General features: G+C 37.0%; 1 protein-coding gene and 1 pseudogene across 6 annotated transcripts in view; both read right to left on the bottom strand.

The window, feature by feature from the left end:
• Positions 1 to 26,588, bottom strand: part of kcnk4a (potassium channel, subfamily K, member 4a) — a 38,341-nt gene that overhangs the window by 5,853 nt on the left and 5,900 nt on the right. For 3 of the 6 annotated variants that reach the window (XM_028460039.1, XM_028460033.1, XM_028460037.1), the window contains 3 exons: positions 11,706 to 11,858; positions 7,936 to 8,341; positions 4,126 to 4,243 (listed from right to left, as the gene is read on the bottom strand). In XM_028460039.1, coding sequence (XP_028315840.1) covers positions 4,126 to 4,243; positions 7,936 to 8,124 — 307 coding nt within the window. In that variant the 5' untranslated portion in view covers positions 8,125 to 8,341; positions 11,706 to 11,858. Of the gene's footprint in view, positions 1 to 4,125; positions 4,648 to 7,935; positions 8,342 to 11,705; positions 11,859 to 23,020; positions 23,257 to 26,588 lie in introns of those variants that run through there. The other 3 variants (XM_028460038.1, XM_028460034.1, XM_028460040.1) reach the window with 3 other exon arrangements.
• LOC114471703 (uncharacterized) lies at positions 516 to 633 on the bottom strand (annotated as a pseudogene).

The raw sequence follows: 26,588 nt of genomic DNA on the forward strand, positions 1-26,588 counted from the left end.
AAAAAGAATTGTACATATTGACAAACCTTTTATTTTATACAGACGTCTTTGTGGAAAATAAATCAAGTTCTAAGTGTGCAAGATTTGGTCTCTTCCTTTTTAAGTTTATACATGAGATGTTTACTGTATGCAAGGAAACCGTGGCAAAATTTATTACCAAAAATAAATGTGGGTAGTGAAAGTAATTAGTAACTTTTACTTTGAGTACTATTTAATCAAGCTACTTTTACTTATACTTGAGTACAATTTAATCCATCAATTTTATATACGTAGCGCTTTATCATAGACACTCAAAGTCGCTTTACAGAATTAAGGCATTATTCTTTCACTCCACACTTAGCGGTGGTAAGCTACTATTGTAGCCACAGCTGCCCTGGGGCAGACTGACGGAAGCGAGGCTGCCATAGTGCACCATCGGCCCCTCCGACCACCACCAACACTCACTCACACACTACATTCATACTAGGCAATGTGGGTGAAGTGCCTTGCTCAGGGACACAATGACAGATGCCACCCCACTGTGGCACCTGGAATTCTCAGTGATCTCACATCCAACTACTAACCAGGCCCAGACCTGCTTAACTTCCGAGATCTAACGGGATCAGGCAATGCATGGCTGGTGTGGCCACGATTTCAATCAAGTAACAGTACTTTAACTTGAGTTTTTATTGAATTTTTGTGTATCAGTACTCTTTACACCTCTGCTCATATCATGTCTGTAGTTCAGTCTCATCCTGTCAGGCAGTGGTTTCCAACGTGTACTAGAGCTGGGGCGACGCGTAAACGTCATCGACAACATAAGCTTATCAACATTAATTATTTGCGTCGATGCATCATTTCACACAGCTAGGTTGTCCCATAGCCCAATCATAGACATCTATAAGTGAGAGTACCGAGGAGCTGAGCTGTAATCGGGCCTAAAGATCTAGACCCGACACGGCCCGATGCCAACAGAATGAAGCTGAACTTTTTTAAACCTGAACCGTTATAGCCCGACACTATTCATATCACACATTTAGAATGATTCAGGGTGAGTTTCTAGAATAACTCAGCTTTATTTACGAGCCACTCGTTGTCCATACAACTATGAACAATAGAAGCAGCTTCTAAGTCCATATAGTATGAAACAGTTTCAGCATGATTTATTCAGTCTAATTTTATGTGGCCACCAAAATAAATGTACAAAAGAATACATTTCAAAAATACAAAGAATTACAACATTGCAATAAAATACAGTATAAGACAAGAAAAACACAGCAAATACTCCAAAAACACACAAAAATACTACAAAAATGAACAAAACAACAACAGTAATACACAAAATTATGCCAAACAAAAAAAAGTACAGAAAATGACATCAAAAGTACACAAAAGGAAAAAAAAAAAAAATGACTCACAGTACAAACAAACAAAGAAAAACAACAATAGAAATACACAAGAATTACTCAAAAAATTCACAATGAGAATACAAATACACAATATAACTCCCAAAACATACATTTTACAGGAACAATACACAAAAGGACAACAGAAATGCGCAAAATGCCTCATAATGAGCAAGACAGCAACAAACATACACAGAATGACAGAAAAACATACCAAACAAACGCTAGAATATGTTAAAAAAAAATACAAAGTATTACAATATTGCAGGAAAATACAGTAACAGACAAGAGAAACACAGAAAATATGTTAAAAACACAAAACTACTACAACAATGAACAAAACGACAACAGAAATACACAAAATTATGCCAAATAACACAAAACAACAAAAATACCCAAAATGACAAAAAATAAAAATGAAAAGTACAGAAAATGAAAACAAAAGTACTAAAAAAACACCCACAAAAAACTCACTCTTTACAAACTCACAGTACTAACAAATAAGAAAAACAAGGACAGAAATAAACAAAAAAATACTCAAAAAATGCAAAATAATAAGACATATACACAATATGGCTCCAAAAAACATGCGTTTTTCAGGAAAAATACACAAAAGGACAACAGAATCGCACAAAATGTTTCATAACGAGCAAGACGAGAACAAACACACACAGAATGAAGGAAAAACATACCAAACAAAAGATAGAATATGTGAAAAAAAAATACAAAGAATTACAACATTGCAGGAAAATACAGTAAAAGAGAAACACAGAAAATATTTAGAAAACACACAAAAATACTACAAAAATGAACAAAACAACAACAGCAATACACAAAATTAAGCCAAAAAACACAAAATAACAACAAAAATACACAAAATGACTCAAGAAATATAAAAATTACACAAAATGAAGTAAACAAAAGAGCAAAAAAAGAAACATTTACTCTGCAAACCCACAGTACTGAAAAACAAGCCAAATGACAACAGAAATACACAAAAATTACTCAAAAAATGCCAAATTTCAAATACACAATGGCTCCAAAAACCATGCATTCACAGAATGACAGAAAAACACACAAAATGACAATAAAAATTCTTAATTATTTTAAATGCTGACATGAATGTTGATCATGTGGCCCTTTCATCAAACAAACACATTTGTGATAGAGGTTGTCCACCTGTGTCATAAAGCATGTGGTAACGCTGCTGTAACACACAACTCAGCAACCTGCTCTTTACTATTTGCATTATGACAGCACGCAGCATCAGAACGAGTTGTTCATGCCTTTAACATCATTTGTTCATAAGGCCAACCTTCCATTCACCTCCTCAGCATCCATTTATGCTTCTTTCTCACGCTAATCAAAATGCTTTACAATATGTGACTATTAAGCATTAATACAGAATGGGTTTTTGTATTAACATTACGTTAGACTGTTGATTTATTGTCTATAAATGCATCATGACTAACGTTACCGATCGTTAGTTGTCTAGAGCACACATTACACATACCGGACTGAGTGACTTAAATTTCATTTCAGATGATATTATTATAATTTCACCATGGCTGATGGTGTAGGAAGTGAGTCAGACAAAGATTTAGATTATTTTACCCGTTAGAGCGTTGATTCCTTAAAAGATTTTTTGCATAAACATGGTATTGGTCTTCCTAGTTAGCTGCTAAAGCTAATGCTGCACACGAGCTAAAAATTCTGTTTTTTCCTGACTTTTTGAACTGTTTCAGCTGATGACGTTACTCCAGTTCACTTATCGACCTGTCCATCTTGTGCACTTCATTCACCTTTGTAAATTGAATTAAAATAATAGCTTAATAAAAATAATCATGGACCTGGTTAGTGAATGGTGGACCTCGTAAATTTACCTTTTCACACTCAGAAATCTATCACATTTTATTAATAAGCGCTTTTAAAAAAGGCACTTTACAGTTGTTAAAACAATTACACAAGTCAAAAAAGTAACCAACAACAATAAAGTAAATACAAAAAATACATAACAATAGAAAAGCTTGTAGAAGGATTGTTGAAGCAGAGGAGGTCTGTCGCTTTAATACTGTTTGTCTGATCAGTTTTACAAAAGTGTTTGGCTATGTGCATCATTCCCGCGTAGAGTCCGAATCCGCCCGCTGGAGATGCATGTAGTACTGCTGTTCTCATCGGTTTTTAAAAGTGCTCGGATCGGCCGAAATCGGCATCAGCGGAAAACCCTGGACACCTCTCCGTGTCCAAAAATGTGTAATATTAATAATTTAAACACTATTAAAACACTAACGATCTCTGGAATAACATTATAAACACTGTTAGGTTGGAAATATCAACAGCGTGAACGAGCTTGTTTTTTTTTGTTTTTTTAATATCTCTTGACCAATGACCCCCCCAGGTCGTACATGTGCAGTTCTAGAGTGTGAAAAGGCTTAGGCACTATTTGATTGGCATCAGAATGCAATAATAGGTCTTTATAGAATCATACTAATCAAAAAATGAATTGTTAAATTAGTCAATTAATCAAAAAATACTCGATTAATCATTTGAAAAATAATTGTTTGAGACAGCTCTCCCCTTATGGGTACGTGAAAACATTGTTATCAATATAATATAAACATTATGAGACACATTCTGTACATGCACGCAGACGTTTCCATGGATAATAGATGGATGAGACGGGTACAAATGGTTAAAAAGATTGGCAAACACATTGTTTTGCTTTGGTGCTTCCACCCACCGATAGTGGTGATGATGGTACCACAGAAGAAGATGGCGGAGGCCAGGTCCCAGCGGGAGGTGTGGTTTTCAGGGAGGCTGCTGACATCCAGGCCGGCCTCCACAGCAGAAACCACGGCCTGCACAATAGAGTGTGTGTTTAAGTTGCACCTCAGTCAGCCTCACTTTAGCTTCTATTCTGTCTTTGTCTTAGTTCAACACAAGCACCCACAGTTTGGGGTCACATGAGGAAAAGAAGATCTGATTGAGTAGAAAACAGTAGAGGCACTGAAATGAACAATAATACATATTTTCTTCTGGAGTCAAGCTTAAACTTAGAAAAATGCAAATCTGTGGATAATTAATATCGATTTTGCTTAACTCATTCTTCCTTGTTACACATTAAATACTTTGTAAAGTTTAATTTAAAAAAAAAGTTGAATTAAATCAATGTTTCCAGAAAGGAATCAGATCATACAAATCAAAGAAATATAAATGCACATTAATATACATACATTTCATTTTTATAAATATCCCTATAGCAATAAATGTTTTAAATTGAATTAAATTTTTATAAAGAAATGTAATTCAATGCAATCAGGTCTCCATTATGTTTATATACATCACATCACTGCCCAGTGGGTTTAGACTGTAATCAATGGTTAATGATGACAGCTATATATTGTTTCCAATCAACAAATAACTAAATGTGTGGGTGATAGCCAGTTTGTAAGTTGTAAGAATTACAACAAAGTTTATATATTTACAATGTGGGTATGAATGCACACATGAAGCAGGAACATAATTTAAAGATGTAATTAAAAGCTTGTATCTTCTCCTCACATAAGAGTAAAGATTGCATAGGAATGATACAATGAACAAACGGGACCCCTTAATGGCCCACGTCACGAGTGACATGGCTGGAGGCAAAAACAGGAAACACTACTGGCTAAAGCATAGATATATATAAACACTAGATGACGCAAGCGGGATTCGCCAGCGTAGCTCAACGACGGCTGTCTTACATCAGAAAACTGATGTTCTGACATTCTGACGCGCTCTACGGGAGCTGTTGGTAGGTGAGTGATCAGCTTCAACAAAAATACCCTTAACTTGATGAAATATTGACTGATTTACAAACGGTTTGCCTTATTACAAATCTTATTATACGTAGGTATGACATAGGATCAGTGACGTGCCGTGACCACTAGGGTTGGGTAGGCACGTTGCAAACCGAGACCACCAATGACAATTTCATATGTTTCTGCTGTCAAGTGTTTATTCAATTCAAATCAATTTTATTTGTATAAAGCAATTTACAACAAAGTCATCTCAATGCGCTTATCAAAATATAAAATTCATAATAAGAAAGAAAAAACCCAATAAGATCCACATGAACAAGCATTTAGCCATTTAACAAAATCAACATCATAAACACCATTAAAGAAACATAAACAATTATTTAATATAGCCTCCATACTCTCCCAACAAGATATATCTCATGACACAACAGCACATCCGTTGTTTGTGTTGGAAACACGGAAAAAATGACAACTTAGAACAACCTCAGTGAGGAGCATCCACAAAGTCAATCCTTCCTTTTGTACCATTCACTGTGAAAAGTATGAAACATGTTCTGACCTTACCTTTGCTGAAGCTCTGGTATCTCAGGTGTTGGTCTCCATCTTTTAAAAGCTGTTGTTTTTCCTCAAAACAAAGTTTCTTTATCATCTCCAGCGCTGTCATCCTGACTGTAGTGTTATCCCGCCCACTAGCTAGAGAACGTAGCAGCAGCGGTCACGTGATATCAATTCACTAATGCACTGTGAACTTACGTATAGCATTTAGCATAGCGCGGTTACGTGCAAAGGCAGCTCTCTACGCTGCCTTTGTACGTAAATGGTTGTCACCTTGGGGAACTGACTGCGCATGCGCAAACACGTAAAATCACGCAATGGGAACGGAGGCAGAAGAGCAACGTGCCTTTGGGAGGGGGCGTGGCCTCCCTCTGCCTTACAGCGGAGCAAAAAAAAAAAAAAAAAAAAAGACAGCTGTTGCAGGAAATAGCGCTGTTTAGTATTTTGGGCTATAAAACGCACAAAATGCAGACACTTTCAAACTTATAGGTAATGTAGGCTATCGGAAATGGAAAAGGAAATGATTTATAATTATATGATAATTAAAAATAAATAAACTAGAATTAAATAATCAAAATATCAATTCACCCTTGGGTAGGCACTGCCTACCCTGCCTACCCTGACGGCACGTCACTGCATAGGATGCTTGTACATGTTGAAATTGCCGCTTGTGGTTTGAAAATTGGTTGAAAATTAAGTAAAGCACATTGAGTTGCCCTGTTTATGAAATGCACTATACAAATAAATTTGCCTTGCCTTGCAAGTTAGGGTGTCTGAGGTAAGATGGTCGCCACGTTGCTACGTCACTCCCCATTGTCTAACAGCGCGAGTAAGTCATCTAGTATTTCTATATATTTATGGTGGTTTGCCTCCAGGCTAAGCCCCACCCAACAAAATATGTCACAATGTTTACAAACAACCACAGGGTCTATGGCACCTGTGTGAAACTCAAGGCCTGTGGGCCAAATCCGGTCCTTTGAAGCATCCAATTTGGCCCGCAGGAGAAGGTATAAATCACAGGGAAAACATTAATCATTTTGTGAATGAAACTCAACAATATTATGTGCTCACAGTTTTCCTGGTGGTTATATCACATGATGGCACACATTTTGAATGTGACATATTTGGAAAAAGAATAAAAATTATTACAAAAACCTTCAATTTCCCCTGAAAACATTCCATAATGATTTCAATATTTTAATTAAATAAAAATTGGTCACAAAATCTAGAAAATTTAGAATGAAGTTCCTGTTGGGACTTATACAGTATCTGTCACTTATTGCTTGGATATGGTCGCTTTCTTTCATATTTTGTATTTTATGTATACGTAGAAGTACAAACTAGACAATAATGTTGAAATTACTTGTTTTCCTGCATAAAATCTGTGGCCCTCTTGAGATCAAATTGGTTCGTATTTGGCCCCTGAACTAAAATGAGTTTGACACCCCTGCTCTATGGTATATAATCAGGGATGAACTGGGAAAAAATTGCACCGTGGCATTTTGTGTCCAGACCAGTCCATTACATTATCAGCAGACACCATGTAGCCATTATTAAGTCAGTGATGCTCAACATGTGGCTTTTTATGTCTTAATTTGGATTATTATTCCCCCAGAAATCCATTTTAACCCCTTTTTAATCTATTTCCTTTGTCCAATTTTTGCCCCTTTTCAAAAAGTTTTGACACTTTTTTCAGACTTTAGCTACCTTTAGTCAATAAATATCCTTTTTTTCCATTTTTGCAAGTTTTTTTTTACACTGATCAAATTCCAGTCCTTTTTTTTAAATTTTTTTTGGCCCCTTTTCATCCAAATAAGCTAACTTTGCCCCAATAAATACCACTCGTTTCCTTTTTCCCCACAGTTTGCCTCTTTTTGTTCCACATTTTGCCCTTTTTCACTATTGTTTGCCACATTTTGCCCATTTAAGCTCCCATTTGGCTATTACATATTTAACCTCTCTTGGCTGATTTTGGCCTATTTTAGTCGCTTTTCACTCTTTTCTTGCCACGTTTGTGCCACATTTGGACCATTTTTGGCCACCTGTTACCATGTCTACCTCCATTCACTCATCAAAAAATAAACCTAGCAGACCGGACTGGCCCACTTTGGGTCAACGGCCGGTATGTCAGATGGCCAGTCCACCCCTGTATAAGTTTCATGTATATTTATATGTATGTGTTTGCTCAGTCATACCTGTACAAGCTTGTGGAAGTCTAACTCAGTCACACAGGAGTTGTTGAAAAGAAAGTTCTCCACGGTTTTGAGCAGGGCTTTGTATGCCAGGGTCTCCTCAGGCATCTCCAGGTTGAGGAAAACAAGTGCTCCCATCACCAGGTACAACATAACCCCCAGCAACAGGGTGATGAGGGTGGTGCAACGCATCTTCCCCAGACGAGCCTTCGCTCCCACTGGCCCCTCGTGGGGTCAGAGGTCAGCACTCAGAGGATCCAGGGTTTGGACGGACTCCCAGTCAGGATACAGCTGGATGCAGCTAGTCGTAAACAGGACGTCCTTTTAGGTCAATTGAGTACGGAAATGTCCAAACAAGAGATACAAGAGTTCTTGGAAGACATTTATACATCTGTGCATCAAAGTGAACCTGGGATGGAAATTAAGAGGATTAAAACACTGGCGTTAATAAGCTTCATTTATCACTCCACTTGTTCAACGTGCACACACACAACGTGAAAAGCTAAACTTGAACTTGTTTGTCCAAAGTCTGTTTTAGATAAACATAGCACGCAATTTAATAGTGTTGATTAAGCTCAAAGTAATTCTATACTGTATAAAGCACAGGTTTGGAATGAATGTGATTTGTTGAGCGTTTTCACTGCTGTTAACAAACAGCCTCACGTCCTCATCCTCTCATTTATCACACATATATTACACTATTTTACATTTCTCTACTGAGATATTTCTGTACATATGTACACATTTATTCATGTAGGCTGATTACGTTGATGTTTTATTCTAGATTCATTGATATAAAAATAACATACCGGTAGTAATAACTTTAATTTAGACGTTTACTTAAACAGACCCTGTTTCTTATTACAATCTGCTATTCTTCACTCAATCATCACTTTTTACAGCAATTTTTAAGCCAGATGCTTTTATGCTGGTTATTTAGTTCATAGTGTTGTGGACAACACATTCATGCTGTTAGAGGCTGATATGCAACAAGACACAAATTGTTATTAAAAAAAAATGTAATAACTGGTCAATAATTTAACAAGATGCTGATGCATTTGTTGATTCATTATGGGGCAGGCAAAATATTTTCCCCCCAATAGTGTAATAATTTTATTACATCATAGAGTGTTTTAGAAATTCATGCGGGCTTATTGCTTCAGTGTAGAGAGTAGTATCACACACAAATGTGTATTCGTAAATATATGTGTGTGTTACTTGAAGTTTTATACTTAAAGGCTGACATTATTATGGCATGACACCTGTCATTAGCATGAATAAGATGTCATGAAGGCTGTCATTAAGTATCATTCGTTAACCCTTAACCCTACCAAACCCCACTAGATCCCTCCATCTAACCCAAAAATGCCAACATAGCTCCAAAGGTGTCATAATGGGCCCTGTGTGCCTAAGATGGGGACACTCTCTCGTCTGTGCTGTGTAGGGTGGGGTGCGCTATGACGCTGTTAGGGAGGGCAGCTCTGTGTGTGTGCTGTACTGAGTGCAGCGTGGGATGTCGGTGTAGGTACGTGGGTGTGTTTCTGATTTAGCATGGCTCAGCTGCTCAACCCGGGGGCCGGTGCCAGCCCCAGAGCACGGTGGTGCATGGAATGTTGACTCAAGCGATAATCACTTCTTTAAATGTTTTTACCATCTTCACATCTGCAGCATTGTGAACTGCTGTAGCTGTTGTGCATAGAGCTGACAGTGAATAGGGCTACCCAGGGTTGGGGTCATTTACAATTACATTACAATTATGGCGTAATTATAGTTGTAATTGTAATTTCAAAAATCTGTTGCTGTCGTACACGAGATTAAAATGTAATTGAGTTTAGATAATTGACTTTTAATTGTAATTGCCATAAAAAATTCTATGCATCTTGTAATTTAACGCAAAACTGGGAAACCATGCTACAGTTCTACACATATGTAGTTAACCATTATTAAAATATGTTCCATATTAAGCTTTCCCACATTTTACAATAAAAAAAAAATACAACAAAAGGCTCAGAAGCCCACACCAAAAATATTAAAACCTATATTTTCATTGATTAGGAAGCCTAACAAAAAAATAATTGTAATTTAATTGTAATTGGGAAAAAGTCTGGTCACTGCATTGTAATTGAATTGTAATTGAACATGGGTAATTGAAAAATGTAATTGATCCCAACCGTGGGCCTACTTATTGTGTGTGAAGTGTGCTCTCCATTGTAAAAGAGAAATCTTTTTACTGTATGTGTTGAACTTAATAAAATAATATTAAACACCATCTTCTATGGAGAAAAGTCTGTTTTCTAATCCCTTATTGTAACGCATGGTGCTGCTGAAACACACTACGCCTGATTTTAGGGACACAAGGGGCCTCTGTGTGTGGCTGGTCAATATATCACGTTTTAGAGACATTGACATATTTTCAGATAAAAGGTAAGATAATACTGCTAAAACTAAGTTGCATTTTAGTGAAAAGACTCTTGCTAAAACTACCACCACCCACATCTACTGGTGCAATCTGTGGCGAGCAGTAGATTAGTAGTTAGCATAGCATAGGTTGTTCTTTGGAGAGTGACTCGGCGTGTCTTAAACGCTCCAGGAGCCCCGCCCATAATCAAGGCATTGTTTTAAATTTTATTTCCAGCCGAGACACATGTCAGCCAAAGCCTCAGGGTTAAGTCACTCTTTAAAGACATCAAATGGAGAGAAAACCAAAGTTTATCAATGTGTGAACATTTTCTATCATAGCTGATAGAAATACTGCATTTTAGATCATTTATAAAAAACAATATGATGCTTTAACCTTCCTCTTGTGTTAGCTTTATGTTAGTAGATAACGGGTCATAAGCTGTAAAATACACTAAAAACAAATCTATAATCTTATTTTTTTCTTATCTGTTGGTTACGTTGTTAGGCTTCCTAAATAATGAAAATATAGGTTTTAATATTTTTGGTGTGGGCATCTCAGCTGTTTTTGTGTCAGTATAGCCACATATTCATCTTTTTTTTAAATGGGAAAATGTAAGAAAACTCGATTTGAAACACATTTTAATAATTATTAACTACACATGTGTAGAACTGTACATAGAACTGTACCATGGTTGCCAAGTTTTGGGTTGAATCATATTTGTCATTTTTTATAGAATTTTCATGCCAGTTACAATTACAATGTCAATTACAGTATCTAAACTCAATTACAATTTGATTATGATTACAACAGCAACGGATTTTTTAAATTTACAATTACAATTGTAAATACACCATACTTGTAATAAATGATCAATTACGGGTTTACAATTATAATTGACCCCAAACGGGCCTTTCCCTTCTTTAAACTCATATTAGTGACTGAACATTTTCTAAACTGTTGGCTAAAAATATGTGCCTTTTATTAGGTAAAATGGTACAAATCAACCCTGTGTATGCTTCCTGTCAGGTGATGGTGTCTGATGGAGTTCAATGAAACTCTTACAATGAAAACAGCATTATTATTCATTATTGTTCTTGCACTTTGCTTTGTTGTCTTGGATCAGCTGGAAATGATGTGACGTCTACGGGATGCCTCCTTGGGTTGTCAGGTAAACAAATGCTCCTGTCCTTATAGAGATGACTTCCTGTGAGTCACACTGACGCACTGTGTGATGTCAGAACCCATTTAAATTTGGAGCAAGCCAGGAAACAACTGAGGTGCTCTCCACTCTCAATATATACATTCACTTTGATGAATCCCAACAAAACAGTGGATTTATTTTTTAAACAATGAAGGAAGACAATGCACTCACTGGTGTCAGCAGCTCATCCCATGTTAAAGAGCCACTGTTTCAGAAAAGCTGCACTCCTCTCCACACTAGACCACACGTCTTCTCCTCTGTCCAGGGCTCAGGAGGGAAGAGTTTTCATCCATTTCTATCTCATGTAACCTTTTTACAGACAACCTTTTTTCAAGACACAAATATAAAGATTAAAGTTCAGAGTAAAGATCAGGGGCCTCATTGAGAAACGTTGTGCATGCACAAAATACCTTCTTAGGGCCAGACAAAAATGTTTTGAAATATCAAAATGCAATAGAATAAACATTTTAAAACCACTGAAACCTGTTTGAGCTGACTCAAGACTCAATACGAGTACGCCTTGGGGAGGGCTTAAATTATGCTAATGATATACGGAATGTACACAAGACAAAACTAAGGTTGGGAATTACTAAAGAACGTTTCTATTTGTATGGTTCCCGTACCGACAACCCCCAGTGCTATTGGTACATTTACTGAAGTACACGTACAGCGTCTTAGGGTTAAGTTTAGGGGTAGGGATAAGTTTTAACCCAATATCGCAACAATTTTTAGGGTTAGGGTTAGGGATAGGGTTAGGTTTAGTCATGTGACCTAAGCTGGCTGAATTGGGGTGCTGCGTACGAATAGAATGTTGGTATATTGATACGGCAACAGTACGGATAGCCATTACTAAAATCACTGGATCTTGATTTTTTATTTATTTATGTTTACCATTTTTCCTTTTACATTATTTTGGATTTAGGTTTATTTCTTTTTTTTTTTTTTTAGTTGTGATGCAATTTATTATCAATGGGATTAAACAACATTGTGTGCTAAGCTCATATTTACCCAAGGTTTTCAAAGCTCTACGTGAAACAGGGGTTGACTGGCCATCCGGTGGGCCGTCTACCCAAAGTAGGCCTGTCTAGTCCGCTACGGTTTTTTTTTGACTAACGAGTAGAGGCAGATATGGTAACAGGTGGCCAAAAAGGGTCCAAAAGTGGCATAAACGTAGCAAGAAGAGTGAAAAGTGACTAAAATGACAGGAATTTATTTATTTATTTGTTCATGTCATGTCATTACACAATCTTTTTTTATCTGATCCTAATACCAACTAAATTAAATCAATTAGATTCCCCAACATTCCACCCCAACTCCTCACCAGGTCACAAAACTTAATTTGCATCATTTGTTTTACAGTCCTGCAGTTACATTTAGGTGTTATCAATTTTTTTCGTAATCTTTCATAATTTTGTCTTTGTACACTTGTAAAACATTTGAATTCCACTCAAATAATTCCACAGTTTAACTCCATAAACAAACGGACATTTCTGTTTCAATGATGTCCGGAAATTATATTTTCTTCTATGGCAAACGTCATGTGCAGAAAAATTATGTTGAACATAATTTTTTTGTTTAGCTTTCAACATAATAATCAGAATTTTTAAGTCAACAAGATCCGTAAATTTAAACAGTTTATTTTTAAATAAATATATGATTTGTGTTCTCTCTATTACCTTTCTTACTGATAATTCTAATTGCTCTTTTTTGTAGCAGGAACAAGGGCTTAGTGCTACTGATATACAGTATGTGTTACACCCCAGTACAATAAATAAATAAGTAAAGCACACAAAACAAGCTGCAATCAAACAAATCTCTAACCTTTTATAAAATGCCAATACTTTTGCTGACCTTTCTTTTCTCATACAGTAATCAATATGTGCATTCTAATTACATTTTTCATCTAAAACAACACCTAGAAACTTCACTTGCTTGACGCTTTTTATACTAACTATGAATTGTGATTTATCATATTTATGTGTTATACCCCTAATCCCATAATTGAATCATTTTGACAGTAACATCTCATGGTTTATGGTGTAAAATGCTTTGCGTAGGTCAATAAACACACCTACTATGTACTATTTCAATTGCAGCTGTTATTGTTTTTACTAACGCAGTAAGCACCAGGCCTGTTGATCTTTGTGAATGGAATCCATACTGTTTTTCAGAGATTAATTTATGTTTATCTAAAAAGTTGGCTACTTTTTTGAGCAAACCATATCTCAAGGACTTAAAAAAAACAGTGTGTTAAATGTGTGCTCGTCTCCATCTTTGAACAGGGGAATTACTTTAGCAACTTTCATTTGTTCAGGAAATACACAATCACATTCCTGCCTTTCTGCATCTCAATTCCAACAGCCACACATTCCATAATTTCCTCTATAACAATAAACATTGGTTCAATAACTGCATTTCAAATTATTATCAACTTACAACGCCACACCTCCCCCTCTCTTTCCTGGGCGGTTTGTATAATACAAGTTTAGGGGTCTGCATCCTGCGGCTCTGGAGCCTCATGTGGCTCTTTCAATCTTTTGCAACGGCTCGTTATAGCTACAGAAAAAATATTTAAATAATGATCTATTTACATAGAATTATGTCAAAACAATTTGTTAACCTAAAAATAAATCACTGTGCAGTAAGTCACAGCCACCTTCTTACTTCACCTCCTGCAACCTCTACAGACCTGTGGCTAACCTCCTGGTGAGATAACTAAACTAACAAAAGTACTTTTCTGGAAGAAAATAGAGATTTTATTTGTGTGGTAAAAGATTTATTTAACTGTCAACAGAAATTAGCATGCGTTCTCAAATTCAAGTTATATTTTGCAGCTTTTCAAATCCATTAATTCATAAAATTCCAGTCGAGCCCTGACGAGAAATATGAAATGAAAGGGAATATAATCTAGAATTAGATCATTGTGAAGTTTGCAGGGTAATCCTAAAACTCCTTTGATGTCCTGGAGAACATGCAAACTACTCCAATCTGCACTCGGACCCTCTCTGCACTGATCAGTCACTATGATTAATCACACTGCTGCATTTCCACATTATTTCTTTATTTGTTATGATCCATTTGTTTATTGAGCACTGTTACATTTGGCTAGTTTAATATTTTGGTTCCTTCACTATGAATGTACAAAGTTGAACTCTTACTAAGAATTAATCCTTAGGCTTAATGTTTTGTTTTAACCATTTATTTATTTATTAGAATCCATATATATTTACACAAATACATGTTGACGTACATAGGATTCTGATTTGTTACATACATATGAAAAAACAAAGTTATACAAGAAGTGTGTAAACTAAACAGGCAAATGACTCACTCACTGGGTTGTTTTGTTTTTTTAAATTGGACAATCCTCCTACGACAGCACATTTTGACAGTATTTCACAGAGGCCCATCGTGCCCTAATAATGTTTATTTTAGGGTTAAGTTGTGTTGTTATCTTCTCCATCACATACACATTCACTCTCCCCTGTCACTGAGGTATAGTAGGAGGAAGAGGTTTTAGCCATGATATAGTTATACTCAGTAGTAGGACATGTAATATTTATACCGTACTTTCCTTCTTTTAGGGAGTGTTCCAAAAATATTAAATTGTGAGGTTAATGTTCGATATAGAAAATATTTGTTTCCAAATCCTCTCCAAATGGATTATTATATATTGGGGAAAACTTAAATAAGCATCATTCAGCACCTCAGTAGTAAATAATGCGTTATGGCATTTTCCACGACTGTACACAGATCTGACACCAGCTTGGTAAAAATCTCACTCAAGAGATTAGAGTTGGGGTCAATTATAATTGTAATTGCGTAATTGATAATTATCTACAATTATGGGGTAATCATAATCGCAGTTGTATTTTAAAAACCTGTTTCTGTGGTAATCATAATAAAACTGTAATTGAGTTCAGATAATTGGCTTTGTAATTGTTATTGCCATAAGAAATCTTTAAAAATGGTCATTTATAATTTAACGCAAAACTGTAGAACCATTTTTCAGTTCTACACATATGCAGTTAACAATTATTAAAGTGTGTTTTATATCAAGCTTTGTCACATTTTATCATTTAAAATAAAGAAAATAAATAAATCAAGGGGTATACTGGTTAACCCATTTTTTGGTGTGTTTTACAGCTGATTTAAGACCTGTTATCATAAGGGATGCTAACAGAAAGCTAACAGAAGAGGAAACTCACATTTCATGATGTTATTTATTTCAGGCTCAGGAATTGAGATTAATTAGGGCCCAGGCACAAAGGTGTGTAGGACCCTATTGTAATGCACCTCGTTTTTATTATTATTATTCTTGCAGAGGAAATGATTGCATTTTAGAGGGCCTAAACACGTTAAAAAACTGAAAAGGTGTACGCATATTAGGACTGGTGAAAATTTGGATATTTGGGGGGAAATGCACATGTGAATGGCAAAATGACTCAATAGTGCCCCCTTGAATATTGTATTGGCTCCCAGCTTGGACTAATGACATCATCACTGTAGAGAGTGCAGCTCTGGAGCCTCATGTGGCTCTTTGACTCTTGTGCAATGGCTCCCTAGAATTTAAAAATATATATATATATATATATATTTTTTTTAACAGTAGCTGTTAATGATTACCGTATTTTTCAGACTATAAGGCACTTAAAATCCTTTATTTTCTCAAAAATCGACAGTGCGCCTTATAATCAGGTGCGTCTTTTGTATGAAATGAATGTAAAAATGTTTTAGTACAACTTTGGTAAACTATGAAGCTGCACCGCTTGATGGATTTTTGGCGCTTCAGGGCTACCGTAGTCAGACGCCTTGTGGAGTGATATGTACCAGTGCTTCAACATAATGTTCTGTATTTTTTGTGTTAAACCTGAACAATGTTGAGAGTTATTGTTAATGAGTTGAATAAAGTTTGACTCGTGACTATTTTGTTTCGCTTAATGAGGCTTAATAATAATAATAATAATAATAATAACAAACCGGTACGCCTTATGTATGAAAATAGACCAGATCAGACCCATTCATTGATAGTGCGCCATATAATCCGGTGCGCCTTATAGTCCGAAAAACATGGTAATGACAAATAAAATCAAGATATAACAAATTGTTATGTCTTGATTTAACCTAAAATAAATCACGTTGTGCAATGACTCAGCACCTTCCTACACACCTACTACAACATCTACAGATCATAAACTTTCCTGCACCTGTGACTAACCTTAAGTTTGAAATCCCTGGTAAGAAACTAAACCAGCAAAAACACTATTCTGGAAGAAAATAAAGCTTTTAATTGTGTGGGAACAGATTCATTTAACCTCCGATGTGTGGTTAAATATGCAGAAATTAGCAATTAGCATGTGTTGACCACATGATCATGTGTTATGTGACTTTTTATAACATTGTGTTCATGTAAACTGAGATGCATAAGAATTTGAAGATGCAAGATACTGTTTTATTTCTTGATGTCAATTTATTTTATTTTAAACTGTTTTTAAGTTTCGATTTACATGATAAATATAAATCAAATTAAATCAAACATTATTCTATCTAATTTTAACAGTATAGAATTGAATACACTGCATTGTATTTTATGGCTCCAGGAGGACTTTAATCCAGGTGAGATGAGGCAAAATGGTTCCTTGTAGAGTAAAGGTTGCAGACCCCTGGTTTAACCCAACCGTCATTCATAGTCATAGCACCACCTATTGGTAAAAGGAAATTATAGGCATTATATTTGCACAGAACATTGCAGGATATAATCCTTGAAAATGGTGAGCTACGTCTCAACACTTGCCACTTCCCGACATGCGTGTGGTTGCGAGGGCCCGTTCAACGCTGCTTGGAGCTTTAATTGTAACTTTAGTAATTGAGAATGTAATTGTAATTAAACTTTAGTAATTGAGAACATAATTGTAATTGAACTTTGGTAATTGAGATCATATTAATAATTGACTTTCTGAGGATAAAAACTGATTGTAATTTAATTGTAATTGGAAAAAATGCTGGTCACTGTAATCCTTATTGAACATGGGTAATTGCAAACGTAAATGTAACTGAAAAATGTAATTGACCTCAATCCTGCAAGAGACATTACGACTTTGTTTCTATCAGGGCACATACATTCAGATTTCAATTTACAGTATATATAAAACAACAGCACAGTAGTGCAGTGGGTAGCACTTCTGCTGCACAGCAAGAAGGTCCTGGGTGTGATTCCCAGGGCAGGAGTACGTATGGGACTTTTCTATGTGGGGTTTGCTTGTTATTTTTGTGTCTTTTTTTCCAATGACCCATACTGAACCTAACCCAAGTGTCCAAATTGCATTTGCTGTGCACTGGTGTGTTTGTCCCTGTTGTGTCAGACATAAATAAAGGTCTAAAAGCACTAAGATCCCTCGGACATGGAAGCTTTTAACTAAGTATAAACGGCAATATCTGAAAAAACACACACTGGAAAAAAACAGACACTTCATCAGAGAACCTGGAATAAAACCCACAATGGTCTAGTTTTGTTTTTTCTTATAAGAACAAAAGTGTCTGAATTACATGGCTTATGGACAGGACTACCTCAGGGGTCAATGCTTGGAGCCCTACTTTTTGCCTTAGTCCCCACCTCAATTGGTGCGGTGATCTGCTTTTCCTGTCTATTCCACCTGATGACACAACGTCTCAGCTCGGATATCCGCTCGTCTGGCTGATATCTCCACATAGATTATATAAATCTGTCCAAGACTGAGTTCATTGTCTTCTCAAGTTGTCCCTCAGTTCAACTGGTTTGCTGGAGCACATCAGGTTTGCAGAGAACATTCATATTTTTCACCCATCTCCATTTGTTCTAAGAACCCCAACAACATAGTTTATTTTCCCAAACTCGCCTGTTTTCTGGAGTTCTAGCCCTCTGAAAAGTCACTTTCGTGACGCTTCTAAAAACAGGCTGATTTTGGGCCTTCATGCACATGCATAAGTGAGCGTGTCTGTAGACACTGACTTCATGCCTCACTCTTGGAGAGGGTGATCACCATAGCGAGTTTCTTTTTCTATCCACACAGTTATTGTTTTCAGCCTAAAAAACGGCACATTACAGTAAAACATATGGCTATTTAAGAGGCTATTGTGATTGTGAGAAAGACAAACTCTGCTTCAGGGTGTGTATCCAAATCCAATTGGAGCTGATTATGTTACAAAATGTGGAGTAACGAGGGAGGGAGGAAACTGAACTTTTTCAACTTTGGTCCTCTGAATGAGGCTAAAGGAATGTACTGTATATCACTGTAGCAAAACCATTATAAAATGGTTCAAGAACCACCTTTTCTATTGAGCTTTTAACTAACTATTTATTAATTTAAGGATTCTTATCTTTTATGTTTTTAAAGTTTTAGATGATTGTTCTTTTTATAGTATTTACTATCCCAGTGTTTCCTCTGCACTAGGGGCTGTGATGGGCCGTGGCTGCAGTGGTGCTGTCTGTCTCGTGGCCCTCAGTGATGGTGAACAGCTTCTGCTATTTTGCTGGACTGGGGGCTCTGCCTCAGCAACCTGTGCCCACGGTCTGTATCCTGCTCCTGGTGCTCCTGGTGCAGAAGGCTCCTTGTGATGTCTCCTTACCTAGATCCTCTGTACCCAGCCATGTGCCGTATGCCATTGTCCTTATCTTAAAGCCATGTGTCTGTGGTGGGTGTTTTTTTCCAACCTTTTAAATGCACTTTGAACTGCATTCTTTGTATGAAAAGCATTTTAAAAATATATATATAAATCAAGAGTAATTTTATTTTATTTAAACCACCCACAGTGTTTGTGCCCACAGACTCTGTCAGAAATCTGGGTGTCATGATTGATGATCAGCTGACCTTTAAGGTTCATGTGGCCTCAAGTTCTCAGTCTTGTCAATATGCTTTCTATAACGTTAGGAGGATCAGACCCTACCCAACAACAGGCCACACACCTTCTGGTACAGGCACTTGTGATGTCATACACTGACGACTACAATGCCCTTAAAATCTACTCTCCCTCTGGCCCACTACGCTCTGCCTGGTACTCCCAGCCTAGCATGGCTCTACATCTCAAGCTAGACCAAGCAGGGATGTCAAACTCATTTTAGTTCAGGTGCCAAATACGGAGCAGCTTGATCTCAAGTAGACCTCGGATTTTATGTGGGAAAATGAGTAATTTCAACATTATTGTGCCCTAGTTTGTATTTCTATGTATACATAAAATACAAAATATGTAAGAAACTGACATCCATGCAATAAGCGACATATATTAGTCCCAACAGGATCTTCACTTTAAATTACATAGATTTGTGACCAATTTCTATTAAATTAAGGGAAATATTATTTAATAATTTGAGGAAAATCAAAGGATTATGTAACATTGTATAACGTTCAAAATGACTGCAATCATGCAATATAACTACCAAGAAAACTGTGAGTCCCTGCAAATATTGTTGAGTTTCATTTATCCAATAATTCATGTTTTTTCTTTTATTTTTACTTTCTCCTGGGGGCCGAAATGCTCCAAAGGGCCAGATTTGTCCCCCGGGCCATGAGTTTGACATGTGTGAGTTAGACTCTTCTCCTCTATTGTTCCCAAATGGTGGAATGAATTACCCATTTCTGTTCAATCATTTAAGAGACGTATGAGTGAAAACTCAAGTGTTCACTAAGGCATTTGATCTGACCTTCTCCTCTTTGTCCTTAGGGTAGAATGAGTCAGATGGTCCAAGACCAGCTCTTAGTGAATATTTAGCAGTTGTTGAATGATGAATGACGTTATTGTTGTTATTGTTGAGTATTAGTAGTAGACGGCAGCACATGCGGCCAATCCAACTTGAAGCACTATCTACCTCCAGTCTAAATAATTGCTTGCGTTGTATTATTGCTTTAGACAAAAGTGTCTGCTACACTGTAAACCTGAACATTCAACTAGTTTTTATTCAAAGTTATAGAAAAAGTTTTACTAACTTAATTATGACAAGTTAGTGTAACATGTTCTTTCTTTTTGAGTTGCTTTAACATTTTTTGAATAAATGGAAGTATATTTGTTTATAAGTAAGCATAAATTAAAAACACTTAATAGAAAGTAAGTATGGTAACTATATGCTAAGAATGATGAAGTCTTGTTATCACTGTTGTTTCAAATGGGGATTATTTAAATAGAAACTTAATTCATACAGCACTTTATTTTAACTGTTACCAAAAAGTACAAGTAGCCAGTCATCCAACTTTTAAGTTTTGGAAACTTTCGACTTTTAAGTTAATCAACTTAAGAAAATTGATTGCCTCAATTTTTTTTTAGTTCTGGTAACTTATTCAGGTTTACAGTGTAAATCAAATTGTATGAATTGTTTTTCTTTGAATGTAAAATAAGCATGAGGTTCATTTCTCTTTTTTACATAACTTTACTCTGATGTGCCTTTGTGCTCCTGTGGAGTAGGAGTGACATTAGAAAGTCTGAAGTCATAGACAGAACCGAGCTGACACACAACAGGCCTGCAAGCTCACAGCTGGTTACACTCCAACAGGCCTCTGACATCCATCTAAAACATGTTTATCACTTATCTTTATTTGGCCTTCAGTGTTTTGCCTCGTGTGTTTGCCGCTCAAGCAGACGGCCACACAAACAGAAGAGCTCTGAGCTTTCCAAGAGTTTCAATCTCTGGTAGCATTCTGTGCTAATGGCCTGTTGACTTAATGTACCTTTCACAAGAGAGGAAAGTAACAAGTTAAAAGTACTCACGTTACTGTACTTGAGTTGCTTTTATGGATACTTGTACTTTTTTGAGTATATTTCTAAATTGGTTATTTCACTTGTACGTTTTAAAATTTGTCACATTTCTACACCCGACCAAGACTGAGTAAATCATTTTTTTGTGATTATTTTTTAAATTTCCATTTCATGGTCTGTTCAGTTGTGCCATTTCTGATCAACGATCAGCCCCTTTCCATGGTTCAGATTAAGGTTATTATTAATACGTTGTTTCATTGAGTTCATAAATGTAGCTATATATAGAGCCTGAGAATTCATTGGTGTACAATTCTTTGTTAGATAAAACAACATTTTGACAAACCTTTTATTTTATAACGATGCCTTTGTGGAAATTAAATTAAGTTCCAGTTGTGCAAGATTTGGTCTCTTCCTTTTTAACCCTCTGGCACCTTTAAAAAAAAGTTACACTGAGCTTACGTACCAAAACACTACCCTACATAAAAGTGTCTTCAAAATGTCATGTATAAATATTTTTTTCCCACTTTTTTCTCATCATTTCTTTTCAACAACTCCAGACTTAACTTTAGATATACAATTGTCATTATATTTCTGTATTTTTTCACATTTTAATGCTGTTTTGATCATAACACTTTTTTCTTTTTTAAATAACAAAAACCAGAAATATGCATTTTAAAAAAAAAAAATTAAGGTGCAAAATGGAAAATTTGATATGAAGCTATTGCAGACTTGAGTAGGTCAATAACTGAAAGGAATATTGATTTTGAGACAATTACTTTTAGAGCTATGAGCATTTTATGAAAAAAACCTACACTCTGTACCATAACAGGTAACATTATATTAAGTGGTTTAGAAAACAAGCCTGAAGCAGGTCAAAATGTGTATGCTGCATCTACATTAAATCATGATTTTTGCTTTCTTATCTCCAGCATCTTTATTTCAATCTCAAAAATGTTTTTATTTGATTTTTATGTTGGAGAGAGTTTGAAATTAAGTTTTGGGTGATTGGCATGAAGTCGATATGCAAACCATGAACCTCCTATCTACTAGATTCAAAATTATCTTTCAAGAGAAGACAAAGAAAAAAACATGTGAAATCAAACCATTTAAAAGTGAGTTCATGGGGGACGCGTGTTGCGGTAGCTCCGGGGAATGTGACATTTTACATATTTATCCGAAGTTATAAAACTGTCCACGGGTAGGACTTAATTTGCACTGTGCGGGCCTCCTTCCTTGGCGTCTTAAGTTGAGAAATGGCGAATCTTAGACCGAGAAATGAATCATCTAAAGCCGGCCGCGGTAGGCCGCTGCAAGCCTCGGAGGCTGGGTCTCCGGCTAAGCCCGAAGCTAACGAGGATATGCTCCGCTGTATCAAAGATATGATGGACGATCTTCGGACGGAAATCATTTCCAAGTTTGAGTCTATAATATCCGAATCTGTAAAAACTGCAGTTTCGCGTGCTCTGAAACCTTTGGAAGAGAAGGTTGACTCTCAGAAAGAGACTATATCGGACCTGGAGCGCTCTGCTAATGAGCATGAAGCTAGGCTATCGGGCCTACAAGCTAACGTAGCTAAGCTGTCGACGACGGTGGAGTCCCTGGGGAAAAAATGCGAGGACTTGGAGGCTCGTTCCCGGCGGAACAACATTCGGCTTGTGGGCCTGCCTGAGGGAACGGAAGGTCCGAAACCCACGGAATTTGTGGCCAGGTTGTTGAAAGACATGTTGAACCTCGAGGCTGAGCCCGAGTTAGACGTAGCTCACCGCACGTTGCGGGCTAGGCCGCAGGGGAGCGAGCCTCCTCGGCCGATGGTCGTCAAAGTCAACAAGTTCCAGGTCAGAAACTTCATCCTACGTCGTGCTGGGGAGGCTTCACCTTTGTCGTACAACGGGAAAAAGCTCTACATCTTCCAGGATTTCACCTCTACTGTGGCCAAGCAGAGGGCGGCGTTCACTAAGGTAAAGAAGGAGCTACATGCTTGTGCTAACGTGACGTTCGGCCTCCGGTACCCGGCTACACTTCTTATCAATCTACCTGATGGCTCAACCCAGAGATTTGTGGACCCGGACAAGGCGTTTGAATATGTGACTAAGAAGCTAAAGAAGACCCAGGGTTCAGAAGATGACTGACATCCGGGGGCACAGTGAATCTGCTGCTTTGAGGTTACAGACTCTTGTTGAATGGTATATTATACCGTTATTGTGCCTTTAAATTTCTTTATTTTTTATTTTTTATTTTTTTTCTTCCCAAATATTATTTATAAGGTCTTCCTGCCAGGTTAAGGTTTGCATGTTGGGCTCCTTGTAGTATAGCATTGTTTCTTAATGATGACACTTTATTTTATTCTTATAAAGAGGGTTCAATGTTATTGTTTTTCAATTGATATTGTGGGACAGTTCGTTTTTACATTCCCCAAAACCGTCTAAGAGTACGGATAAGTTACAAGTACCAGCAGGGTTTGGGTTGTTAAGTGGTAAGTTAGCACGCACCTTTTTAGGATGCTTCTGCTAGGAGAGAGAAGGGAGGGGGAGGGGTCTTGGGGGGGATTGTTCGTTCGGAGTTCAGGGGGGATGGCACATCTCTTTATATATTCATTTATTCATCTTATGTGCTCATCGGTCTGTTATATTTACTGTACTTTTTTATGTTTTTTTTTTTTTTTGAAGGTGATCCTTTTCCAATGTAATGGCCCAGCCTAATAGTACACCACCTAGTGTGGGTGGAGATATTAAGTTTGTTAGTTTCAATTGCAAAGGCTTGAACAATCCGATTAAACGAAGTAAGGTCCTACATTATCTACATCATCTTAATGCTCATGTAATTTTTCTGCAGGAAACCCATTTAAAAGATACAGACAATTTTAGATTAAAACGGAGTTGGGTAGGTCAGATTTTCCTTTCCTCTTTCTCCAGTAGAGCGAGAGGTGTTGCGATACTTATACATAAAACTATTCCTTTTGTTCATATTAAAACCATATCTGACCCTACAGGCAGGTTCATCATTGTCATCGGCCAAATTTATAATGTCAAAGTAGTCCTTACTAATATATATGCTCCTAACTGGGATGATGAGGCTTTCTTTAAACGGGTATTTTCACTGTTACCAGACTTAACGCAACATAAATTAATTATGGGTGGAGATTTTAATTGCTGGTTGAACCCCTCATTGGACCGCTCCTCCTCGACCATAGTGCCACGATCTAGGTCGGCCAGGGTAATTGAAGCTTTCATGGATGAGTTTAATATTATTGACCCATGGCGTTATTTTAACCCAGACAAAAGGGAATACTCTTTTTTCTCGTATATTTTCAGAAATTCTCACATATACGGCCACCCTGGCGCCTCAACACACAACTTCTCTTGGAGAAAGAGTTTGTTGAACATATATCAAAGCAAATTGACTTTTTCTTCCGAGTTAATAAAACCTCAGATGTTTCAGCTTCCGTTTTGTGGGAATCGATGAAAGCCTTTATAAGGGGGGAAATTATTTCCTATGAGGTACACCAGAGGCGGTCTGTGAGATTGAAACTGAATAAACTATCCCAGCATATTGCGATGTTGGACTCTCAGTATGCCACTTTAAAACTACCAGAAATCTATAAGGAACGCGTTTCCGTACAAACAGAATATAATCTCATTACCTCTCAACATTCCACCAGACTTCTACTTCTTTCAAGATCAAAGTTTTATGAGCAGGGAGATAAAACTAGTAAATTACTGGCTCACCGTTTGCGTCAAATATCCTTATCTCGATTAATTCCACAGGTGAAATCAACATCAGGTGTCACATCAGACCCATTAGAGATCAATAGATCGTTTACAGAGTTTTACAAATCACTGTATGCATCTGACCATTCTCATGTTCCTCAAGGTCTTGAGTCTTTCTTTAGTAAGGTTGCTTTGCCTGTCTTGGATCCAACTGTGGGTGAGGAGCTGGAGCGTCCTATCACAGCTCTCGAACTTGAGATGGCCGCCAAATGTTTACAAGGTGGCAAAAGCCCGGGTCCGGACGGCTTTCCGTCAGAGTTTTATAGAACATTTTGGAAGCAGTTAGCCCCTCATTTGTTAGAAATGTTTATTGAGGCTTCTGTTTTGGGTGAGCTCCCTCAAACTTTAAATCAGGCGTCTATTTCGCTGCTTTTGAAGAGAGGCAAAGATCCACTACTTTGCAGCTCTTATCGTCCTATCAGCTTGCTAAATGTGGACTTTAAACTGCTCGCTAAACTTTTAGCCCTTCGTTTGGAGGGTGTCCTACCATCAATCATTTCTCAAGACCAAACAGGATTCATTCGTAACAGACACTCCCTTTTTAACCTTAGAAGGGTTTTTAATGTAGTATATAACCCTCCTTCAGAAACTGTCCCTGAAGCCTTGTTGGCACTTGATGCTGAGAAGGCTTTTGATAGAGTGGAGTGGGACTACTTGTTTTCTGTTTTGGGAAAATTTGGATTTGGGGCAAAATTTATTTCTTGGGTAAAGTTATTGTATTCATCTCCACAAGCCTCTGTTAGAACAAATAGTACAAACTCAGAATACTTCCGGTTATTTCGCTCCACCAGACAAGGTTGTCCACTAAGCCCTCTTCTGTTTGCTATGGTTATGGAGCCTTTGTCAGCCACTCTAAAGTCCCATCCTGATCTCAAAGGTATAACAAGAAACGGGGTGGAGCTGAAGGTCGCCCTTTATGCAGATGACCTGTTACTGTTCTTGTCTGACTTGTCTCGCTCTATTCCCGCCGCTCTTTCAGTCCTCAAAACTTTTAGTGAGATTTCAGGATATAAATTAAATTTGGAGAAGAGTGAGATTTTTCCTGTGAATAAATTAGCCAAGGATTATCCACTGGGAAAGTTTCCATTTAAGACATCAAAATCAGGGTTTACTTATCTAGGAGTATATGTGGCTGACACTTTGATTAAGCTTCGCAAGAGGAACTTTGACGCCCTACTTGAACAAATTAAGCTAGATTTTGAAAAATGGTCCTTACTTCAGCTTTCCATAGCTGCTAAAATTAATTCCATTAAGATGAATATTCTTCCACGCTTCCTGTATTTGTTGCAATGTGTTCCAATCTTTCTTCCTCTTTCCTTTTTCAAATCGATAGATAGCCTTATGACAAACTTCATTTGGAATAAAAAACCACCCAGGTTGCGACTTCAGATCTTACAGCGTCCCAAAGAGCTAGGTGGAATGGCTCTGCCAAACGTCTTATTTTATTATTGGGCAGCAAACATAAGGAACTTAAACTACTGGCTTTGTTTTGATAATATTGAGAACCCTCCATTATGGCTGGCTATCGAAGCAAATTCCGCACTTCCGGTGACATTGAAATCCT

This window comes from Gouania willdenowi, chromosome 10 (assembly GCF_900634775.1).
Source record: "Gouania willdenowi chromosome 10, fGouWil2.1, whole genome shotgun sequence".
Taxonomy (NCBI): domain Eukaryota; kingdom Metazoa; phylum Chordata; class Actinopteri; order Blenniiformes; family Gobiesocidae; genus Gouania; species Gouania willdenowi.